We start from the raw sequence: 19,435 nt of genomic DNA, 5'->3' as shown, positions 1-19,435 counted from the left end.
GTACAGTCGTCCCTTGCTTGGTTCACCTTTGGCAGCTTTGCTATTTTGGTGACTTTGCTAATTATTTATTGATTTTTTGAACACACATTGTTCTCTAATTCCTGATTGGCTAAGGGACTGTAAACCATTACCAATCAAACTTGTCCGTGCAGTCCGTGCAGTGTATTCGCTCGCTATCAAACAGCTAGCTCTGAAGTGCTATATTTTTTTGTTTGCTTATTGTTTGCAAGTTTGCTCCCTGACAAAACCCATAATGTCGACGCAACGTTCTGCACCCAAAAGACAGAGGAAGATGCTAACCATTGCATAAAAAAATTGAACGTCTTGACATGCTGGAGGAAGGTATAAGTTACAAAACAAATGGTGCTTTGGCTCGTTACACAGAGGAGGCAGCAGTAAGTTTTAACAAGGATGCAAAAACGCTACAGTGGAACGGGATCAGAATGAAGAGGCAAGGTCAAGGAGCAGGCAAGGAGCTGTGATAAACGAGGGAACACTGCGTATTTATTTTGAATACAGAAAATGTATCAAAGTGGCCATCTGCTTCCTTCTATTTTTCTGTAAGCTGCATTTCCTGTATGGAAAAAGTCCAAACACCTCTTGTTTACATAGGATTATGGGAATAGACTAGACTTATAGTTATCCATATATAATATTTATTTCATGTAAGAAATGTTTACAAATTGTCTGTGGATGAACAGTGTAGCGTCCCCCCTCCCTCTTCACCAGCTGCATGAAAAGAAAAGGGGTAAGGTGGGGATGGGGGTGGGGGGTGCAGAGTGGGAGGACCTGAGAGCATCGAGCAGCTTCAACACTTCATTGAGAAGTCAGCAAGCACCAAGTGAACATCTACGATCTGACTCTTCCTGGTTTCTCTGTGGGGATTTACGCTTATTTTTTGAGGGAAAAAAAGAAATATCACCTGATTTATTTTCCTGTTCTTTTATTTATTTCATTTGTATTTTTCCCACCAACACCTGGAGTAAACCCAACTGTGGATCTATGCCAACCCTACGCGGGAGTCAACGACAAATTGTCAAGTAGAAGAGGAGGAATGTATCGTTTCTTTGTGAGACTAACATTGCTGACTTCTGCCATCGTCGCCTCACAAGGTAAAACTTCATTTTTGATGCTTGATATGACATTTGCATGCGGGGTGGAGATGCTAATTGAATTGCTACGATAACAGGATGTTTAATTGCCGTGTGAGTTCGAACCCAGCTGGGCCACCTGGAAGGAAAGACGTGGAAATGTGCAAGTAGAAAGAAGACTTGAATTGAGCTGCAAATCTGCACCTAAAAGCGCCTTTTAAAAAAGATTCCTTTACCTGCGCCAACGCAAATCAGAAGTTTAGGATTTTGTGTCAGTTTTCTCAACTTGAATAATAAGTGAATGTGTGTAACTAGAGATTGTTTTCATTTTAATCTTTCTGCGTGGAATTGTTCTACAAGTCGGTTTTAAATAACATGATGCATAATAGAAGTGAGTGCGTGTGTTAGGGCCGGGAGACGCACCAGGGGAGGGGCGGGGTGTGTGCACCCTTTGTGTGTGTGTGTGTGTGTGAGGAGGTAAACCCGCCAAACAATGCCCTAGGAGGGTTTTATGGCTCGTGCTGGACTCTGATTTCTTTTGTTCACTATTCGAGTCCAGCAGCTGCCGCGCTTTTTCGCCCCACCCCCTGCAAAGTGTGTGCCCCCCCCTATCAAAAAAAAAGAAAAAAAAGCCACGCACCATCAAGACGCGGGGCCCACCTGTGCCCAATGCACACACTTTTTTGTGTCAATCAATCAACAAATGAATGAAATCCACAACAACAAGTCTTATGTTGTTATTGTGTTTGTATTGAACAGGTCTAAAATGCTCCCTGCCCACTGAATCCTGCCTAAATGGGGGAAGATGTGAAGCCGCCCCAAATGGAAATGGAGAATGCAAGTAAGTAGCAAGCATCAAAACTTCTACTTTGGCTTGGAATTTTGCGCAGGCATTACTTCTAAAGGCTAAAGGCGCTTTTATGATTAAAGAAAGAATCCAGGAGAGGCATATTCCCCCCTTTTTCATTCCAGCCTTTGAGCAGTCCCCTGTGCCCGGCAACCAGAGGCCCGAGGGGACCCTCCTCTGGTCCGGTGTGTGTTTTAGTGTACCCCTGCTGCAGCCATTCCCTTCTAAAAAAGAAAAGAAAGGGCTCAACAGGCCTTGAGATGTGCGGAAGGGCTACTTGGACAAAAGCCCCCCCCCCGCACCATCACCACCCCTCCCCTGTCCACAGGCCCGTTAATGAATGCAAGTGAGAGGACGCGTCCAGCCCTAAATCTTGTTTTTCTGCTCTTTCACGGGGGCGACAGCTGGGGATCGCCCGCCGCCCGTCACCCATTGTTGTGTAGTGGGAATAATGCTGTGTGACTAATCGGAGTGGGCCTTCCCATCATGCCACAGCCACCCCAAACACCACACCGCTCCCTCAGCAAACCTCTGGCATTACCCCCCCCCCCCCCCCACCCCTCCAGATCCAAAAGGCTTGTCTCCTGCTTACTGAATGGTTAGCCCACCCTTCCTGACCCCCCCATTTGCATCACCCGTGTGTGATCTCCATTAGGAAGCCAGATGGCTGTGAAATCTAATTGGTTGGATGTCAGAAGAGTGAGATTGATTGGACCAAAGTGCTGAAATTTGAAGGCAAACAAGTGGGAGCTGAGGGAAAAAGAGACCACTTGTTTCGTTCTTGAGGGCAAAAGACCGAGCTGGACAGATGATTTCACTCATCTCTGTTGCTTGTAGTTGAGGAGTCAGTCGCAGCCTCTCCGGGGTGGCCCACGTCCCCCCTCGGGGCGGCCCACGTCCCCCCTCGGGGCATGTGGTTGTGGCGAGCGCTTCTTCTGGTCTGTGGGGACAAAAGGGGCGCATTGAGGAGGCTATGCAACTAGCTGGAGGCCATCATTTCACAGTATCTAATCTGCACACACTCCACCCCCCCCCCCCGACATACACTCAAACTCACACACACACACACACACACACACACACGCCATCCGCACGCGTACATATGCTTGCATCCACGTACCCTTCCTACCTTCCTATACAAAGAACTTACTGTGCTGCATCGCTGTCCAATTAAAAACAGACAGGATAGAAGTGACGCCACACCCGGCAACGCTCTTCCTCTTCCTCTTCCTGCCATCAATCATCTCAAACCCAAGCCAAACAATCAGCATTTTCTATTTTTATGTTGTGGGGCAACCGATTTGTCCAAAAAATGCAGATTTATGAGTTTTAGTTTTACATTGGATGTCTTTATATGTCCTACGGCAGCGTAACATATGGTGACACCGTTGCGAGAGGGGTAAGATGCAAATCCTCTTTTGGTTCCCACAATGCGTGAGAACAGGGAATAAAAGCCACACGCTTAGGCTGGGTGTAAACTGGGAATCACATGTCTTTTTTTAATGGGTTGACTGGGATTATCGCCGCGTGTTGAGACAATACCTCTGCATTAAAAGTCATGCGATGAACTAGCCTCATTTCTGATTTTGTGTGTGTGTGGAGGGGGGGGGGTGACTCGTGCTGCTTTGTGGAAATTGACTGTTTTGGTCTGAGGTGACCGCTAGTAATAAACATCCACGACTGACGCATGACCAAAATAGACTCCTTGGGAAGCCAAAACGTTGACAGTTGTCAACAGGTTGGTGTGTTTGGACGCCACTGACCTTCTTGCACTGAGATGTCCGGTTTTGCATATTGATGATAAAACGTCTCCCTCGTCAAAGACTGTCTGCAGTGGGCTCCCAAACAACACTAAAGAGATGTTCCACTCCCTCAAGGAATGCCGCTCTTCATTTGTCCTCTTAGAGGATTACTAGCTCAGCTCCATGCGGGCCTAAGCCCATCAGAAGCATACAAGAGAGCATCAGGGAGTCAACTTTATTTAAGATGTAAAGTCACTGCTCCCCACTGATCTGGCCCACCAATGGGACCTACCAACCTACCAGTGTGGATGCACAAAGTAGTCCAGATGGGCTCAACAACATTTTCATATTCTGTTTGGAAACACATTATGAGCAGGATCTTCTACATCTTTGCCAGCAGGGCCCAGAGATAAGGAGCTAATTTGGCTCTAGTGGGTGCTGAAACCTCTTATGCCCCACTTGAGGCTGTTAAATGTGGAAACTCCTCTACTGGGTCGGTGTAGCAGTGCAGGGCCAGAGGGCAAATGGTTCAGCGGGTACGTGTGCGTCCCCATCTGTGCTTTAATTATACGCACAGAAGAGGAATCCACCCAACAGGGGGACAATGTGGTGTTGGATTTCCACTGAAAACACACAAATAGACAAGAGTATTGCACCATAACGGGGGGGGGGGGTGTTCTTTTATGAACCTGAGTAAACAGAGATTACCAGTAGTGAGGCAGATGACAATCAGCAAAATTGGAGTGGGTGTTTATCTCTGAAGAAAAGACAACACCGTGGGTGAACCAAGTGTGTTGTGGACCAAATGAGGTGACGATAGCCATAAATCTTCCCACTTGGCTCCTTTCTAGAAGGTGAGACAGGAAATAGCCAATTGTGTACACTTTTTTTGATTTAAATGGGGTCAAATGGTATTTTTTTTGGCAAAAAAGACCCGAAAAATTGTATTGATTTAGTTATCGGCAACACACATCATTTATTCAACTATTTGTTAACTCAGTTGAGGAGGTAAATTCTTCATCGTAGCCACAGAGTCCAGCTGCCAGTCTTACTAACAGATGTGAACCACAGGGGTCAGGTCTTGGCAAGTGATGATCCAAGAGGACAACAAGCACAAAATGAACAGAATTAAAAAAGCAAACATCCCTTTGAGGGGGCAGCAAGAGACTGAAATACTCAAGGATTTATGAGTGAGCGGGACAAAAAGATGGCCATAATAGTTTCATAAAAACTATGAAAAGAAAAAGCAAGGGCGTCTAACTCTACTGTACACGGCTGACTTTTTCAGAGATTTTTCACAGCAGTGGCATTTCCACCCCACAGTCAGTCTGGTTTTGTGTTGTCAGGGGGGGATAAAGTCACCCCGAGTGTGGCAGATGGTAGGCTGGGCCCGGTGGGGTGGGGGGAAAGGGGAGAAGGCAAAGAGGCTGTCTCATACAAAAGTGTTTAGGGTCAGAGGTCGGGGGAGCATCTGCTCCAGGCCTGAGGGGGACATTGCATTGCCGGGAGAGACCTGTTGCCGTGGTGGGTCTGCATCAGCGGACTGGTTTCGGGACAAAGACCATCTTTGAATTGGACTTTACATGCAGTGGTTACTTTGTGGCTTTTTATGGTGAAGTTAAATGTGAACCTGGAATACTTGAAAGTCTCCACAAATGCCTTAACAGTCTCCTGCCAAGTGGAACTGTCTGGACTCCCCGCGGTGCTCACAACCCGTTAAGAGGTCTCACCTACCTAAAGTCAACAAGAGAGTTTTTGGCAGCCCGGTGTGACACAAGGGGAATGTTGTGAAAGGGAGTAGGCAGAAATGAGCAAAGTGGAATGTGAAAACAGGAGAGGAGTTAAGACCCAAAGTGTGTTGGCTGGAGTGCGATGAAAAGCCAGAAGTTGCAACAGCTGACTTCACATGAGTTCTTAATGTCCCTGGAGGAGAGGTTGGCTTGTCGGGAACCCCCCCATGGGGACAGGGAAGGTGGAGTGGAGGAAGAGAGAAAGGAGAAAGAGGAGGAGGAGGAGGAGGAGTCTTGTCCAACAGCTGCCCTCATTAACATGCACACCTGCTCCCTGTGGAGATCCAAACAGATGCCCCCCCTGACACATCAACTCTCACATAAACCCAAATTCAAACCATGCACATTTTTTTTGCTGAGCTAAAAGTCAGCACTGTCATTTATAAGAGCAAAAAACAATATTATTATTCGATTTTTTTGTTCTGCCACTGCAAGTTTGTGCAATGTATCATCATCTTCACTTTTGTGTCTGAATGGGAGCAAAGAATTTGGGGAGGCTTTAGGTCCTAAATGCAGTGCTTCATGGTGGCCGTGAACAGGGCGGCACGGCCCCCCTTGATCTCTGCGCTCATTCCGGATGAGTGTGGACAACGCGGGCGCAAAAGGTAGCTGGAATGGCGCGACACTCCGCGACAGGGTCCCTCGCTGGAGCACAATGTGTTTTCAAGGTTCAGAGAGAGTCTAATCCAGATTGACACACAAGAACAACACCCCTACCGGAGCGGGTGGGAAAGTATCGGGTCCCCCTTTTCCTCCTGAACTGCCATTATCACTTTGGCAAAGTGTAAACTGTGGAGACTATGATTTCATCTAGTTTGTTGGTAGTTAGCTGGATTAGCCCAAAACGACACAACTGGACAAAGCCAAGAGCGTGATCAACTAGATGGAGCAAAATATGACACTACAGTTCAAACACCATTAAGCCTTTCCCAGACGATTAATAGTATGAATTTTTGGTCCCTATCCCAGGTGCCCCAGTGACTATGTAGGCAACCGATGTCAGTTTCCCAGCCCGTGCAGCCCATCGCCGTGCCGCAACGGTGGAGAGTGTCGCGCCGTCTCCCACGGCAACACATTTGACTTCCGCTGCGTGTGCCGGCTGGGTTTCACCGACCGCCTCTGTCTGACACCGACCAACCATGCCTGCATGAGTTCCCCCTGTCGCAACGGAGGAACCTGTGACCTCATCAGCCTCACGGCCTACCGCTGCCGTTGCTCACCTGGGTGGTCAGGTAGGCCATTCAACCTTCAGTCAGTTTGTGTCTTTGTACCTGCTGACGTGACTCATCGGTTTTGTTGTCTCCTCAAGGCAAAACCTGCCAACACCCCAATCCGTGCGCGTCAAATCCATGCGCAAATGGCGGCCAGTGCTCGGCCTTCGATTCCAACTTCATGTGCGCCTGCCCGCCCACCTTCCACGGTCAAACCTGCAAGCAAGATGTCAACGAGTGCGCCCAGACCCCGGACCCCTGCCTCAATGGTGGCATATGTGTGAACGAGGTGGGCTCCTACCACTGCCGCTGCCTTCAGGACTACACCGGGATGCACTGCGAGACCCGCTACGTGCCGTGCAGCCCCTCACCGTGCCAGAATGGGGGCACGTGTGTCCAGAAGGGGGACACCACTTATGACTGTAGCTGCCTTGCAGGTAACAAACACATCTAATGGCATTTAAAGCACCTGGGAGATTTAGAGTGCACACCAAAGTGTTTTTTTTGTGCTAAAAGGCATCAACGTTATTCAGGCTTTAAAAAGCCGTCCTATTTCAGAAGAATACACGCCAATTGTGTGTTAAAGTTTAAGCCATGCTGTGAGACTCTCGTGGGTGTCCGTGCTGGAATGTGGGGGGGATCGTGAAGCTGTGCCGGCACCTACTGAGCCGCGGGGTCGATAGTTAATCATACTATTGTAGCTATAAAACGCCCACACATGCCTTCGGAGGAGACACGCTTCTTCGAGCCTAAAAGCAGTCCAGCCACGCTGATGGAGAAGGACTTCATCTTCACCTTAAGTGTACAGAGATTAGATGGGAAAACAAGGCAGGGCTCAAAGACTGATGTCTTTTTTTAACCTTGCTTAATCACATCCGTACTGTTTTATCAGGGTTCACGGGTCAGAACTGTGAGCACAACATTGATGATTGCCCAGGCCACAGCTGTCAGAATGGCGCCGTATGCGTTGATGGCGTCAACACCTACAACTGCCAGTGTCCACCTCACTATACGGGTAATCAACCGGGTCATAGAATGAACAAGTGCTGTTAGTTTGACTGATATTTGACTATATATTTTTTTGTTTTTTCTCTTAGGACAATACTGCACCGAAAATGTGGATGAGTGCGAGTTAATGCCCAACGCGTGTCAGAACGGAGGCACCTGCCACGACACACATGGCAGCTACCACTGTGTGTGCGTCAACGGGTGGACGGGCGACGACTGCAGCGAGAACATTGACGACTGTGCCAGCGCCGCTTGCTACCACGGCGCCACCTGCCACGACCGCGTGGCTTCCTTCTTTTGCGAGTGTCCGCACGGGCGCACAGGTACTTCGAGGTCTTCGTCAAGGGCTTGAGTGCGATGGCGCCAATGTCAATGATGTCAACTGATCTTTCTGGTGCTGTTCAGGTTTGCTCTGCCACCTGGATGACGCGTGCATCAGCAACCCGTGTCAGAAGGGCTCCAACTGTGACACCAACCCAGTCAATGGCAAGGCCATCTGCACGTGCCCGCCAGGTTACACCGGGTCGGCCTGCAATCTAGACATTGATGAGTGTTCCCTCGGTATGTCCCCGAATTTCATTCTTCAGGGTGCATAAATTTCCACAAATGCGTGACATAGTTTGTGTTTTTAGGCGCCAACCCCTGTGAACACGGCGGTCGCTGCCTGAACACCAAAGGCTCCTTCCAGTGTAAGTGTCTTCAAGGGTATGAGGGCCCTCGTTGCGAGATGGACGTCAACGAGTGCATGTCGAATCCATGCCATAATGACGCCACCTGCCTGGACCAAATTGGGGGATTCCACTGCATCTGCATGCCAGGTAAGAACATTCACGCATATTAAAATGACTAAATAAAGAAAGCGAAATCACAGTTCAACTAACTCTGGTTTTATGTCATCTCTTTAGGGTATGAGGGTGTATTCTGTCACATCAACACAGATGAGTGCGTTAGCCAACCTTGTCTCAACAACGGCAAATGCATCGACAAGATCAATTCCTTCCACTGCGACTGTCCTCAAGGTGAGCTTTCAGACCAGTAAGATGAGACCAGTAACCTTTATGTCACATGACATGGCTCACAGAATAAAGGGAAATGTTTTACTACCACACTGACGGAAAGCATTAGCATATTTGGCGGGCATGGAAAGTTGTGCTACGGCTTAGCGCCAAAACCCGGGGCAGGGATTGGTTTATGGCTCGCCAGTCAGAGCCCATTGTGATGTCTGAAAGAAACGTTTTGTGCACAGTAAGGCCCGGGGAAAGGGAGGGGCTTTGAAAAGCTTTCTTTTTCATTGGTACCTTCAATGTCCTGAGGATCTATTTGGAGAAAATAATGTCTACCAGTCTCTACGCACAGCCATGCTAGAATGAAAGTTCAACTAAAGAGCATAGATTTTATTTTGTTTGCTTGCAGGATTTTCAGGGCATCTGTGCCAGGTGGATATTGATGAGTGTGCCAGCACCCCTTGTAAAAACGGAGCAAAGTGTACGGATGGTCCCAACAAATACACCTGTGAATGTGCTGAAGGTACAAAATCTGTTTTTTTTTTTTTTCTGAATCATTTTGTCTCCGAGTTGGTCTAAGAGCGTATTTATCTGTGGCTGTACAGGTTACACGGGGCAGCACTGTGAGACTGACATCAACGAGTGCTACTCCGACCCCTGTCACTATGGCACTTGTAAGGACGGCCTGGCCTCCTTCACTTGCTACTGCCGCCCCGGCTACACGGGCCGCTTGTGCGAGACCAACATCAATGAGTGTCTCAGCCAGCCCTGCAAAAACGGCGGCACTTGTCAGGATAGAGAAAACACGTACATGTGTTCCTGCCCCAAAGGCACCACAGGTGAGACTTCATCCAGCTTCTTCTCGTGCGGCCGCATTTGTAGATTTGAGTCTGAGATGCTTCATGTGCTTCCAACGGTGCAGGTTTCAACTGCGAGATCAACCTGGATGACTGCAAGAGCCACCCCTGCGACTACGGGAGGTGTATTGACAAGATCAACGGCTACGAGTGTGCGTGTGAGCCGGGCTACACAGGTGAGCGCTGGGTGGAGTTTCCAGGTGCAAGGGGGGTGGTCTCCTGAGCATAAGGAAGGGTGAATGGGACAGGTGGCTGGCGGGTCCACTCTGACGGAACAATGGTGTCAGGTTGCCTGTGTGGAGTTTGTGTGAGGGCTATCCTGAAAAGAACTCTGTCCCCAACCTGATACACCTAAAACACCTAAAAGACGTGACGTATCAATGGCTTTGAAAGTTGACAATACAAACAGAAACTGGAGTTGAATGACATGAATTTGTTGCGTGATTGCACAAAAAAACAGCATAAACTTATCCGACCAATTTGGCCACACTTGTCTGCCCCTTCTTGGCCCAAACAGAACCGGTTCTGACCGGTAGTGGCTGTGCTAAACGAGGGCAGCCAGGAGCAAGTGAGTGTGTGTGTGCAGGCTGCTGTGCGTCCCTCCTCCTCTTCCTCCCCTCCGTCTTTTTGTGGCGACATGGGGAGTGTGGAGGGCACGGCGGGACGGAGACGCAAAGGGACAGAGGACTATTGTAACTGATGATGAGGCGGTTGGGCCCCTCCCCTGCTGATTGATGAAGAGCAAGAGAGGAGGGTAGGAGATAGGGGGGTGGGGGGGGTTTAATTGTTACTCGGCCGTGTGTGAAATGGGTCTGGCCTTCTGTCCCTGTAAACAACCCTTGTGAGGTTAGGTGTCCCTCCATGGGGGGGGGGGGGGGGGGTGGTACAATTTTGAATAGGGAGAGTATGTACACCCCCACCCCAGCTCCCCATCCTTCCTGGCAGCACCTCCCCCCCTCTCAGAGACGAAACGCTCCTTCTGCCTATTCAACAGGCTGCCATTCAATCAATGCCGGCAAGGCAAAAAAGGGCCCCCAGGGGCCACCAGGCTAGGCACACACTGGAGCTGCTCCCGCTTCTTTCAATTGAATGCTCAGGGAGGCTTTAGTGTTGGCTCTCCATTGTCCAAAAGCCACGCAGTTCACCTCAATGGGGGGGCGGGGGCCTGGGGGGCGAGTGTCCAGCTGTGCTTTGTCAATGTGCAGAAATGTACAATGCTCAGGCATTTACTCCAAAATAATTTTCCATCATCTTCTTAGGGACAATGTGCAACATCAACATCGACGACTGCGCCATCAACCCGTGTCACAACGGCGGCAAGTGCGTCGACGGCATCAACAGCTTCACCTGCCTCTGCCCAGAAGGCTACAATGACGCCACCTGCTTGTCTCAGGTGGACGAATGCAGCAGCAACCCTTGTATTCACGGGCGATGCCAGGACCTCATCAATGGGTGAGGAGCAGCAGATCTAAGCTGATCTCACAGGCTGAACAACAAATCACTGACATTGAATTTCTATATGAAGCTATAAATGCACGTGCGACTCCGGATGGAGTGGCCCAAATTGTGACATCAACAACAATGAGTGCGAGTCCAACCCTTGTATGAATGGAGGAACCTGCAAGGACATGACCAGCGGGTACCACTGCACATGCAGAGCGGGCTTCACAGGTCAGCTATGGGAACTTATCAGTCCTGTGTTAATGTTTGTTGTGTTATCCTTTCTGGCATTTAACCATCACATCGAATCCTGTCATCGTAGGACCTAACTGCCAAACTAATATCAACGAGTGTGCCTCCAACCCCTGCCTCAACCAGGGAACCTGCATGGATGATGTGGCAGGATACAAGTGCAACTGCCAGCTCCCTTACACTGGTACAACTCTTATCTTATTGTAGATGACTCGGTTGTTTGTATAGGTCACAGAAAGCTTATTGTGTCATCCAGTAGCTACTAGCAGGGTGCATGTTTTTGTCTTCTCCTTGTAGAAATATCTGCCTGTCTGCATTGGAGGCATAACAGTGTGTGTTTTGGGGACCAGAATAAATGTGCCTTAGTTGCTAATATAACCTGGAGAACTTGGGCTGCACCGACCTCCCCATTCCCATTTCCGCTACGTCCTGTTTCCTGTCTGTGATCACACAATAACAGGAAACAGGAAAGACCTTCCTATTTGGCTAAGTCGTCATGGAAATTGATAAGGAAGAGGGGTGGAAAACTGGGTAGCGCTTTTTGTACCATTCCCACTTACCCGTGTCAATGCTTTTTTTGTTCTCAGGTGAAAACTGTGAGACCTTGCTGGCGCCCTGCAACACAAGACCCTGCAAAAATGGTGGACTATGTAAAGAGTCTGAAGACTACCAGAGCTTTTCCTGCAGTTGTCCTGGTGGATGGCAAGGTGTCTATTTCTGTCTAGTGTCTGCAGGGTATTTCATATAATACGATTAACCAGACATATCTTATATCAAGGTCAAACGTGTGAGATTGACATCAACGAATGCGTGAAAAGTCCATGCCGCAATGGTGCCCTTTGTCACAACACCATGGGAAACTACCAGTGCAAGTGCCTGCCAGGCTACACGGGGCAGAAGTGTGAAACCGACATAGATGACTGCAAACCAAGTAAGGGTCACTCACGTCGGCATCATCAAATCAACATTGTGTCTTCAAAAAAAAAAAAAAAAACGCATCTCAAACATTCTCATTTTTGTGTTTCAGATCCGTGCAGCAACGGTGGTCTGTGCCGCGACGGCATCAACACTTTTACGTGTACGTGCCTGCCAGGGTTTCGCGGCGGCAGGTGTGAGCAGGACATCAACGAGTGCGAGAGCAACCCCTGCAGGAATGGCGCCAACTGCACTGACTGTGTCAACAGTTACACGTGCACCTGCCCGCCGGGCTTCAGCGGCATCAATTGCGAGATCAACACGAATGACTGCACAGACAGGTAGCTCGCCCGCCCATATTGGCAGTACCCTCAAAATGTCTGCAAAATATTGACTCTGTTGTATTTGTAGCTCTTGTTTCAACGGCGGCACCTGTGCTGATGGCATCAACACCTTCACCTGCTTGTGTCTACCTGGATTTACTGGAAGCTACTGTCAATATGACATCAACGAGTGTGACTCCAGGCCGTGTCTCAACGGAGGGACATGTCTAGACGGTTTCGGAACATACAAGTGCACCTGCCCTCCTGGCTACACAGGAGTCAACTGTCAGGTATAGAAATGTTTATCTGTGGAGCCCTCAACGTCACTTTGATTTATGTTTCACTTACCATTCCCTACTTTGTTGTTAGAACCTTGTACGGTGGTGCGATTCATCCCCCTGTAAAAATGGGGGCACATGCTGGCAGAAGGGCGCCTCCTACACCTGCCAGTGTCAGACCGGCTGGACCGGCCTCTACTGTGACATCCCAAGCGTGTCTTGTGAAGTAGCAGCCAAACAGCAAGGTACTACACCAAACCATCCACAAATTGTTCATTTGAGTTCAAACTATGCCTAATTAACCATCGTTTTGTTGCTCTTAGGTGTAGAAGTGGCTCACCTGTGCAGAAACTCAGGGCAGTGTCTCGATGCTGGAAGCACACATTACTGTCGCTGCCAGGCAGGCTACACTGGTAGTTACTGCCAGGACCAAGTAGATGAATGCTCTCCTAATCCTTGCCAGAATGGTGCCAGCTGCACAGATTATCTAGGAGGCTACAGCTGTGAGGTACGCAATTCATGTAAAGATCAAACATGAAGGTCAACATACTTTTTACAGGACAAATACACATAATCGTGTCTGTATCTCTAGTGTCTCCCTGGTTACCACGGTGTGAACTGCTCAAAAGAGATCAATGAATGTCAATCTCAGCCGTGCCAGAATGGAGGAACCTGCATTGATCTCATCAACACATACAAGTGCTCCTGTCCCAGAGGAACACAAGGTACATAATTGCTAATTGCTCCAAAACTAACAAAGATGTAACACTATTCCCCTCACCAAACACTTCTATCTCCTTCAGGTGTCCACTGTGAAATCAACTTGGATGACTGCAACCCATTCAACGACCCCCTGACCAATGAACCCAAATGCTTCAACAACGGAAAATGCGTGGACCGCATTGGAGGCTACCAGTGTGTGTGCCCAGCAGGCTATGTGGGCGAGCGCTGCGAGGGTGATGTCAACGAGTGCCTGTCAGACCCATGCGACCCGAGGGGATCATACAACTGCATCCAGCTCACCAACAGTTATCGCTGCGAATGCCGCACTGGATATACAGGTGCGGATGTGCTTCCGTTTACATGTGACACGACCACAACGGGGATCTGCGTGTAAAATGTCATCATGAATTTTGTCTCTTTTAACCAGGCCAGCGTTGCGATAAAGTGTTCGATGGCTGCAAAGGTAGGCCGTGTAGAAATGGAGGCACATGTGCGGTTGCCAGCAACACTCCTCACGGCTTCATCTGCAAGTGCCCACCGGTGAGTGCAACTTTCATTCAACCTTCATTATCTCCAAAGATTGAAATAATGTGTGACTTTTGTGTATTTCTGTCTAATCAGGGCTTCACTGGCTCCTCGTGTGAGTACGATTCTCGCTCCTGCGGGAATCTAAATTGCCGGAACGGAGGGACATGTGTGTCAGGCCACCTCGGCCCACGCTGCCTGTGTCCTCCAGCTTTCACTGGACTCGAGTGCTTGACCCCGACTGACAGCCTGTGTGTCTCCAACCCGTGCTACAATGGCGGCACGTGCCAAATCACCCCTGACGCGCCGTACTTCCAGTGCAGCTGTCCCAGTAATTTCAACGGCCTGCTGTGCCACATCCTGGACTATTCCTTCGTCGGGGGCTTCGGCCGAGACATCACCCCACCTCCAGAAGTGGAAGTGAGCTGTGAGAATCCACAGTGCGACGAGTGGGCTGGCAACCACATCTGTGACTCATTGTGCAACAACCACGCGTGCGGCTGGGACGGAGGAGACTGCTCCCTGAACTTTGATGATCCCTGGCAAAACTGCTCGGCAGCTCTGCAGTGTTGGCGCTACTTCAATGATGGGAAGTGTGACGGCCAGTGTAACAGCCCTGGGTGTCTCTACGACGGCTTCGACTGTCAAGGACAGGAAGGACAATGCAAGTAAGTGTGGACATTGTGACCTCGAGATCATTTTGCAAAATCTCCAAATAATGAACTCGGTTTCTTTCTATCCTGTAGCCCACTTTATGACCAGTACTGCAAAGACCACTACGCTGATGGTCACTGTGATCAGGGTTGCAACAATGCCGAGTGTGAATGGGATGGCCTGGACTGTGCCAACAACATGCCGGAAAAACTAGCAGATGGCCATTTAGTTCTCGTGGTTCACATCCCTCCTGAGCAACTTAAAAATCATTCTTCGGCCTTCCTCAGAGACCTTAGCAGTGTTCTTCACACTAACGTGGTGTTCCGCCGCGACGCTAAAGGAGAGCCCATGATCTTCCCGTATTATGGCAACGAACAGGACCTGGTGAAGCACAACGTTCTCAAACGTTCTGCAGATGGTTGGCCCGAGTGGGCCGCAATGCCTGCAAATGTTTTGGGTCAAATGAAAGACAGTGTGTCTGCTATGGTCAGTCCACGCAAACGCAGGGAGCTGGATTCTGTGCAAGTGAAAGGGTAAGTACCACGAAATGGATCAGGATTTTTCACAATGCATTTTTTTTCCAAGTAGCACCTTAACAACCTTCTTCCTACCACATGTAGGTCTGTGGTCTACCTGGAGATTGACAACCGCCAGTGCTACCAGCAGTCCAGTGAATGCTTCCAAAGCGCTACAGATGTCGCTGCCTTCCTCGGAGCTTTGGCCTCCAGCGGGAATCTCAACGTTCCCTACATTGAAGCTGTGACCAGTAAGTAACCTAATCTTTTGTCTACACTATAAAGTCACAAAAAACTGCAACAGTCCCTGATTTTCCTAGGTGTGAGACCAACTCATGCCGGTTCAGAGCTCTATCCCATGTATGTCGTCTTTCTGGGATTGGCGGCTTTGGGTTTCGTCTGCCTTGGCGTTTTAGTGTCACGAAAGCGAAGGCGAGAGCATGGTCAGCTTTGGTTCCCAGAGGGGTTCAAGGTGTCCGAGCCCAGTAAAAAGAAACGCAGAGAGCCAGTTGGGGAAGATTCTGTTGGACTGAGGTAGGGACTTGTAAGAATGCACTCTGGAATATCGAGGAAACTGAAATCTAAGCCTCTCATCTTGTTCTAAAAGGCCTATGAAAATATCAGACATAAATCTCATGGATGACAACCAAAATGATTGGGGCGATGAGGATCCGGACTGCAGGCGCTTCAGGGTAAGTTTAAGAATTCCAATTGTATTTTGTACTGAGCTAGCACTTTTATATGAATTAATCATGGCTGGTGTCTGATAGTTTGAGGAGCAGGCCATGCTGGATTTGAGTGACCATCCCGACCAGAGAAAATGGACTCAGCAGCATTTGGATGCAGCTGACCTGCGTATTCAGTCCATAGCCCCTACACCTCCTCAAGGCGAGATAGAGAACGACTGCATGGATGTCAACGTCAGAGGACCAGGTTTGTTTGGTTTTGTTGCTAATCAGGTTGTCAAGTGACTGGGAAATCATCGTCTCATTATTATTATCTCCGACCTTCTCTTTCCAGATGGCTTCACTCCTCTGATGATTGCCTCCTGCAGTGGTGGAGGACTTGAGACCGGCAACAGCGAGGAGGAAGAGGATCCTTCCGCAGAGATCATCACAGACTTTATTTACCAGGGGGCTAACCTTCACAACCAGACGGACCGCACTGGCGAGACTGCCCTTCACCTGGCCGCCCGCTATGCCCGCTCCGATGCTGCCAAACGCCTCCTGGAGTCTAGCGCCGATGCTAATGTGCAGGACAACATGGGTCGCACTCCTCTTCACGCTGCTGTGGCTGCAGATGCACAGGGGGTGTTTCAGGTAAATGCGCCATTGGATGAGGAGTATCATCTTACAAGGTCTTGCTTTCCGTGTCCAAACAGCCGACAATATGACGACAAAACTCAATTAAATGCGTGTGCTTGCAGATTTTAATCCGAAACCGTGCAACCGATCTTGATGCACGCATGCATGATGGAACAACGCCGCTGATTCTGGCTGCCAGGTTGGCAGTTGAGGGCATGGTGGAAGAGCTTATCAACTGCCACGCCGATGCTAACGCCACTGATGATTCAGGTAGCGAATGCTTTATTCACCTATCATCTCCACAGCTTATAAAGTACACGAGCATCTTAGGATAACACACCTTCTATTTTTTCCACTCTTTGCAGGAAAATCTGCGCTTCACTGGGCTTCAGCTGTAAACAATGTGCAGGCTGCCGTTGTGCTGCTGAAAAATGGTGCCAACAAAGACATGCAAGATAACAAGGTGTGTGAAATAATGGCTCTGATAAGCATCGATGGCCTACAGCCCAATAGTGCACACCATGTATTAAACGCTACGTTTTTTTTTTTCTTTAGGAAGAGACGCCTCTCTTCCTTGCAGCACGCGAGGGAAGCTACGAGACAGCCAAGGTTCTACTGGAGCACTTTGCCAACCGAGAGATCACCGATCATCTGGACCAGCTTCCCAGAGATATCGCCCAGGAGCGCATGCACCACGACATCGTGCGTCTACTGGACGAGTACAACGTCGTCCGAAGCCCTGGCCTTCACGTGGCCCCGTTGAACACCTCCAGCCTTTCCCCGCCTCTCTGCTCTCCCAACGACTACCTTAGCAACCTCAAACCAAGTCTCTCTGTTAAGAAGGTGCGTAAGGGAGGAAAAGATGGCGGCAAAGATAATAGAGTGAAGAAGAAGAAGTCACCTGAGGGGAAGGGCAACTTGCTGGACACGTTAGCCGTGCTCTCCCCCGTGGATTCCCTGGAGTCCCCCCATGGCTACCTGTCTGATGCAGCCTCTCCTCCCATGACGTCACCATTCCAGCAGTCGCCACCCACATCTCTCAGTCACCTTCAAGGGAAGGGAGATTCCCACATGGGTCAGATGAGCATGGGTAAGGACATGGCCCGCATGTCTTTTGATCACAACCCACCCCGGCTCTCCCATTTACCCGTGTCCAGCCCAAGTAGTCAGGGTACAACCTCTATAGGCAGCGGCAGGGTAAGCCAGTGTGACTGGGTGTCGAGGATGCACCAAGCCCAGCAAGGGAGCTTCCCACAAGCTTCACCCATATCCCACAACATGATGGGAGGCCTTAACGGTGTTAGCACCGCCACCCTTTCACAGATAATGGGCTACCAGAATATGCAGACCAGCCATTTGGCCTCACCCGCACACATGATGCAGCAGGCTCACTCACGGCAGCTCCAGCACCAGAACTCCGGCTCCACCACAGCAGGGCAGCCAATGACGCAGAGCTTCCCCAGCATTGAGCTGAACGGCACCGACATGCAGCAAAACAACGCTTCAGGCCGCTCCATGTCCATCCATACCGTGATGCCTCAGGAGACGCAGATCCTCGGCACCCAGTTTCCCACCCCTCCCTCCCAGCACAGCTATTCTGGACCCATGGACAACACACCTAATCACCAGCTGCAGGTGCCCGACCACCCATTTTTAACCCCCTCCCCGGGCTCGCCTGACCAGTGGTCCAGTTCGTCTCCACATTCCATGTCCGACTGGTCGGAAGGTATCTCAAGTCCGCCAACAAGCATCCATTCACAGATGAATCTGATCCCAGAGCAGTTTAAGTAGACTCTTACACACTTTAGCTGGAAAATTTGGATTAAAGGTGGTCCTTTTTGTTATCGGTTTTTAACCTTAAGAACCATTTTTTTAAAGTAAGTTTTTATTTATTTATGTACTTTTTTGACCTGAAGATATACAGAAGATGCTTTTATATTTATGCTTTTTTTAAAGTTATTTTTTGTTCTGTAATTATGAGAAGGAATAGACAACTTTAAAAGGAGTTTTTATCAGAAAAAAAGACTCCTAAATGTGTACACTGGCTATTTATTTGTCTTTTGTTGCAACATTCACTGGATTTAATTTTTATATTTTTGTTTTTTTTCAAAGTTTAATTGGGTTTTGTTGCATTATGTAAATATGGACATTTTTTTGTTTAAATATTTTCAGTATTAACTTTATGTTTCACGTTACTGAATTGTATGTTAAGTCTTATCTCTAAGTCCATGTTAGATGATGATGATGATGAAACATTTATCCAATGGCACCTGTCACAATGTGGATTGGAGATTTGGGACCTTTAAGCACAGCACAAATATATGTTACCAGTTGACAGATACACTGGAAGAATTGGGAAAAACAATGCATCAAAATCAACCTGAGCCTACTTTTTATATTGACTATTGATCTAGAATGCTACTGAGCAACTGATTTGTGGTATTTATGAAAGTGGAATGGATTCTTTATTTCATACTGTCGCAAATCAATGTTTATGGTTACCGTGTTTAACCTGTGAAATGTGAACTTGCAGCCCCTTTGTAGAAAATGTTTCCTTCACTACAGTCTAAATTAGTGCCAGTGCGACATTTGTTTTTCTGTAGAAAAGCAATGTATTTGTGGGATTTCTTGCACAATGTCTTCAAGGTGGAAAACATTGTTTGTGAAAGAAATAGGGACCTTAACGACATTGCTTGGGCTTTGTGTAGCAGAAGGTGTCGGAATGTCATGTTTTATAAACTTATTCAGAGGTAAAGATGTTTTAAATGAAGGTGTAATTTGGAAAGAAAAAAAATCAACCTTGATGCAATGTTGTAATTTGCAAATTACTTCCTGATGAAAATGTTTTGTAAAAATGGACTTGATTCAATAAAAGTTGTTAAAACTATTGCGGTAGGATACAATTTTTTCAAATGACTGTATGTTCTCAATGAAGAGACATTTTGTATTTTGTATA

The 19,435-nt window shown here is 48.5% G+C and overlaps 1 protein-coding gene across 1 annotated transcript; it reads left to right on the top strand.

The window, feature by feature from the left end:
- The first annotated feature begins 814 nt into the window (after window positions 1-814).
- Window positions 815-19,366, top strand: notch1a (notch receptor 1a). Its single transcript, XM_058064201.1, has 34 exons — window positions 815-1,112; window positions 1,851-1,932; window positions 6,440-6,702; window positions 6,780-7,118; window positions 7,574-7,696; window positions 7,779-8,012; window positions 8,095-8,250; window positions 8,322-8,507; window positions 8,595-8,708; window positions 9,103-9,216; window positions 9,299-9,532; window positions 9,616-9,726; window positions 10,810-11,002; window positions 11,076-11,221; window positions 11,313-11,426; window positions 11,830-11,949; window positions 12,021-12,173; window positions 12,270-12,498; window positions 12,569-12,770; window positions 12,850-13,003; window positions 13,082-13,266; window positions 13,351-13,483; window positions 13,562-13,819; window positions 13,909-14,021; window positions 14,103-14,674; window positions 14,753-15,193; window positions 15,281-15,426; window positions 15,496-15,709; window positions 15,783-15,867; window positions 15,946-16,108; window positions 16,196-16,494; window positions 16,602-16,749; window positions 16,845-16,942; window positions 17,035-19,366. Exons 1-34 carry the CDS (start codon window positions 1,055-1,057, stop codon window positions 18,268-18,270), a joined length of 7,416 nt encoding a protein of 2,471 aa, XP_057920184.1. The 5' UTR covers window positions 815-1,054; the 3' UTR covers window positions 18,271-19,366.
- Window positions 19,367-19,435: the final 69 nt, after the last annotated feature.

Source organism: Doryrhamphus excisus, chromosome 2 (genome assembly GCF_030265055.1).
Source record: "Doryrhamphus excisus isolate RoL2022-K1 chromosome 2, RoL_Dexc_1.0, whole genome shotgun sequence".
In the NCBI taxonomy this organism is placed as follows: Eukaryota; Metazoa; Chordata; class Actinopteri; order Syngnathiformes; family Syngnathidae; genus Doryrhamphus; species Doryrhamphus excisus.
The sequence above is the reverse complement of the archived record's forward strand: the minus strand, read 5'-3'. Positions and strand labels throughout refer to the sequence as shown.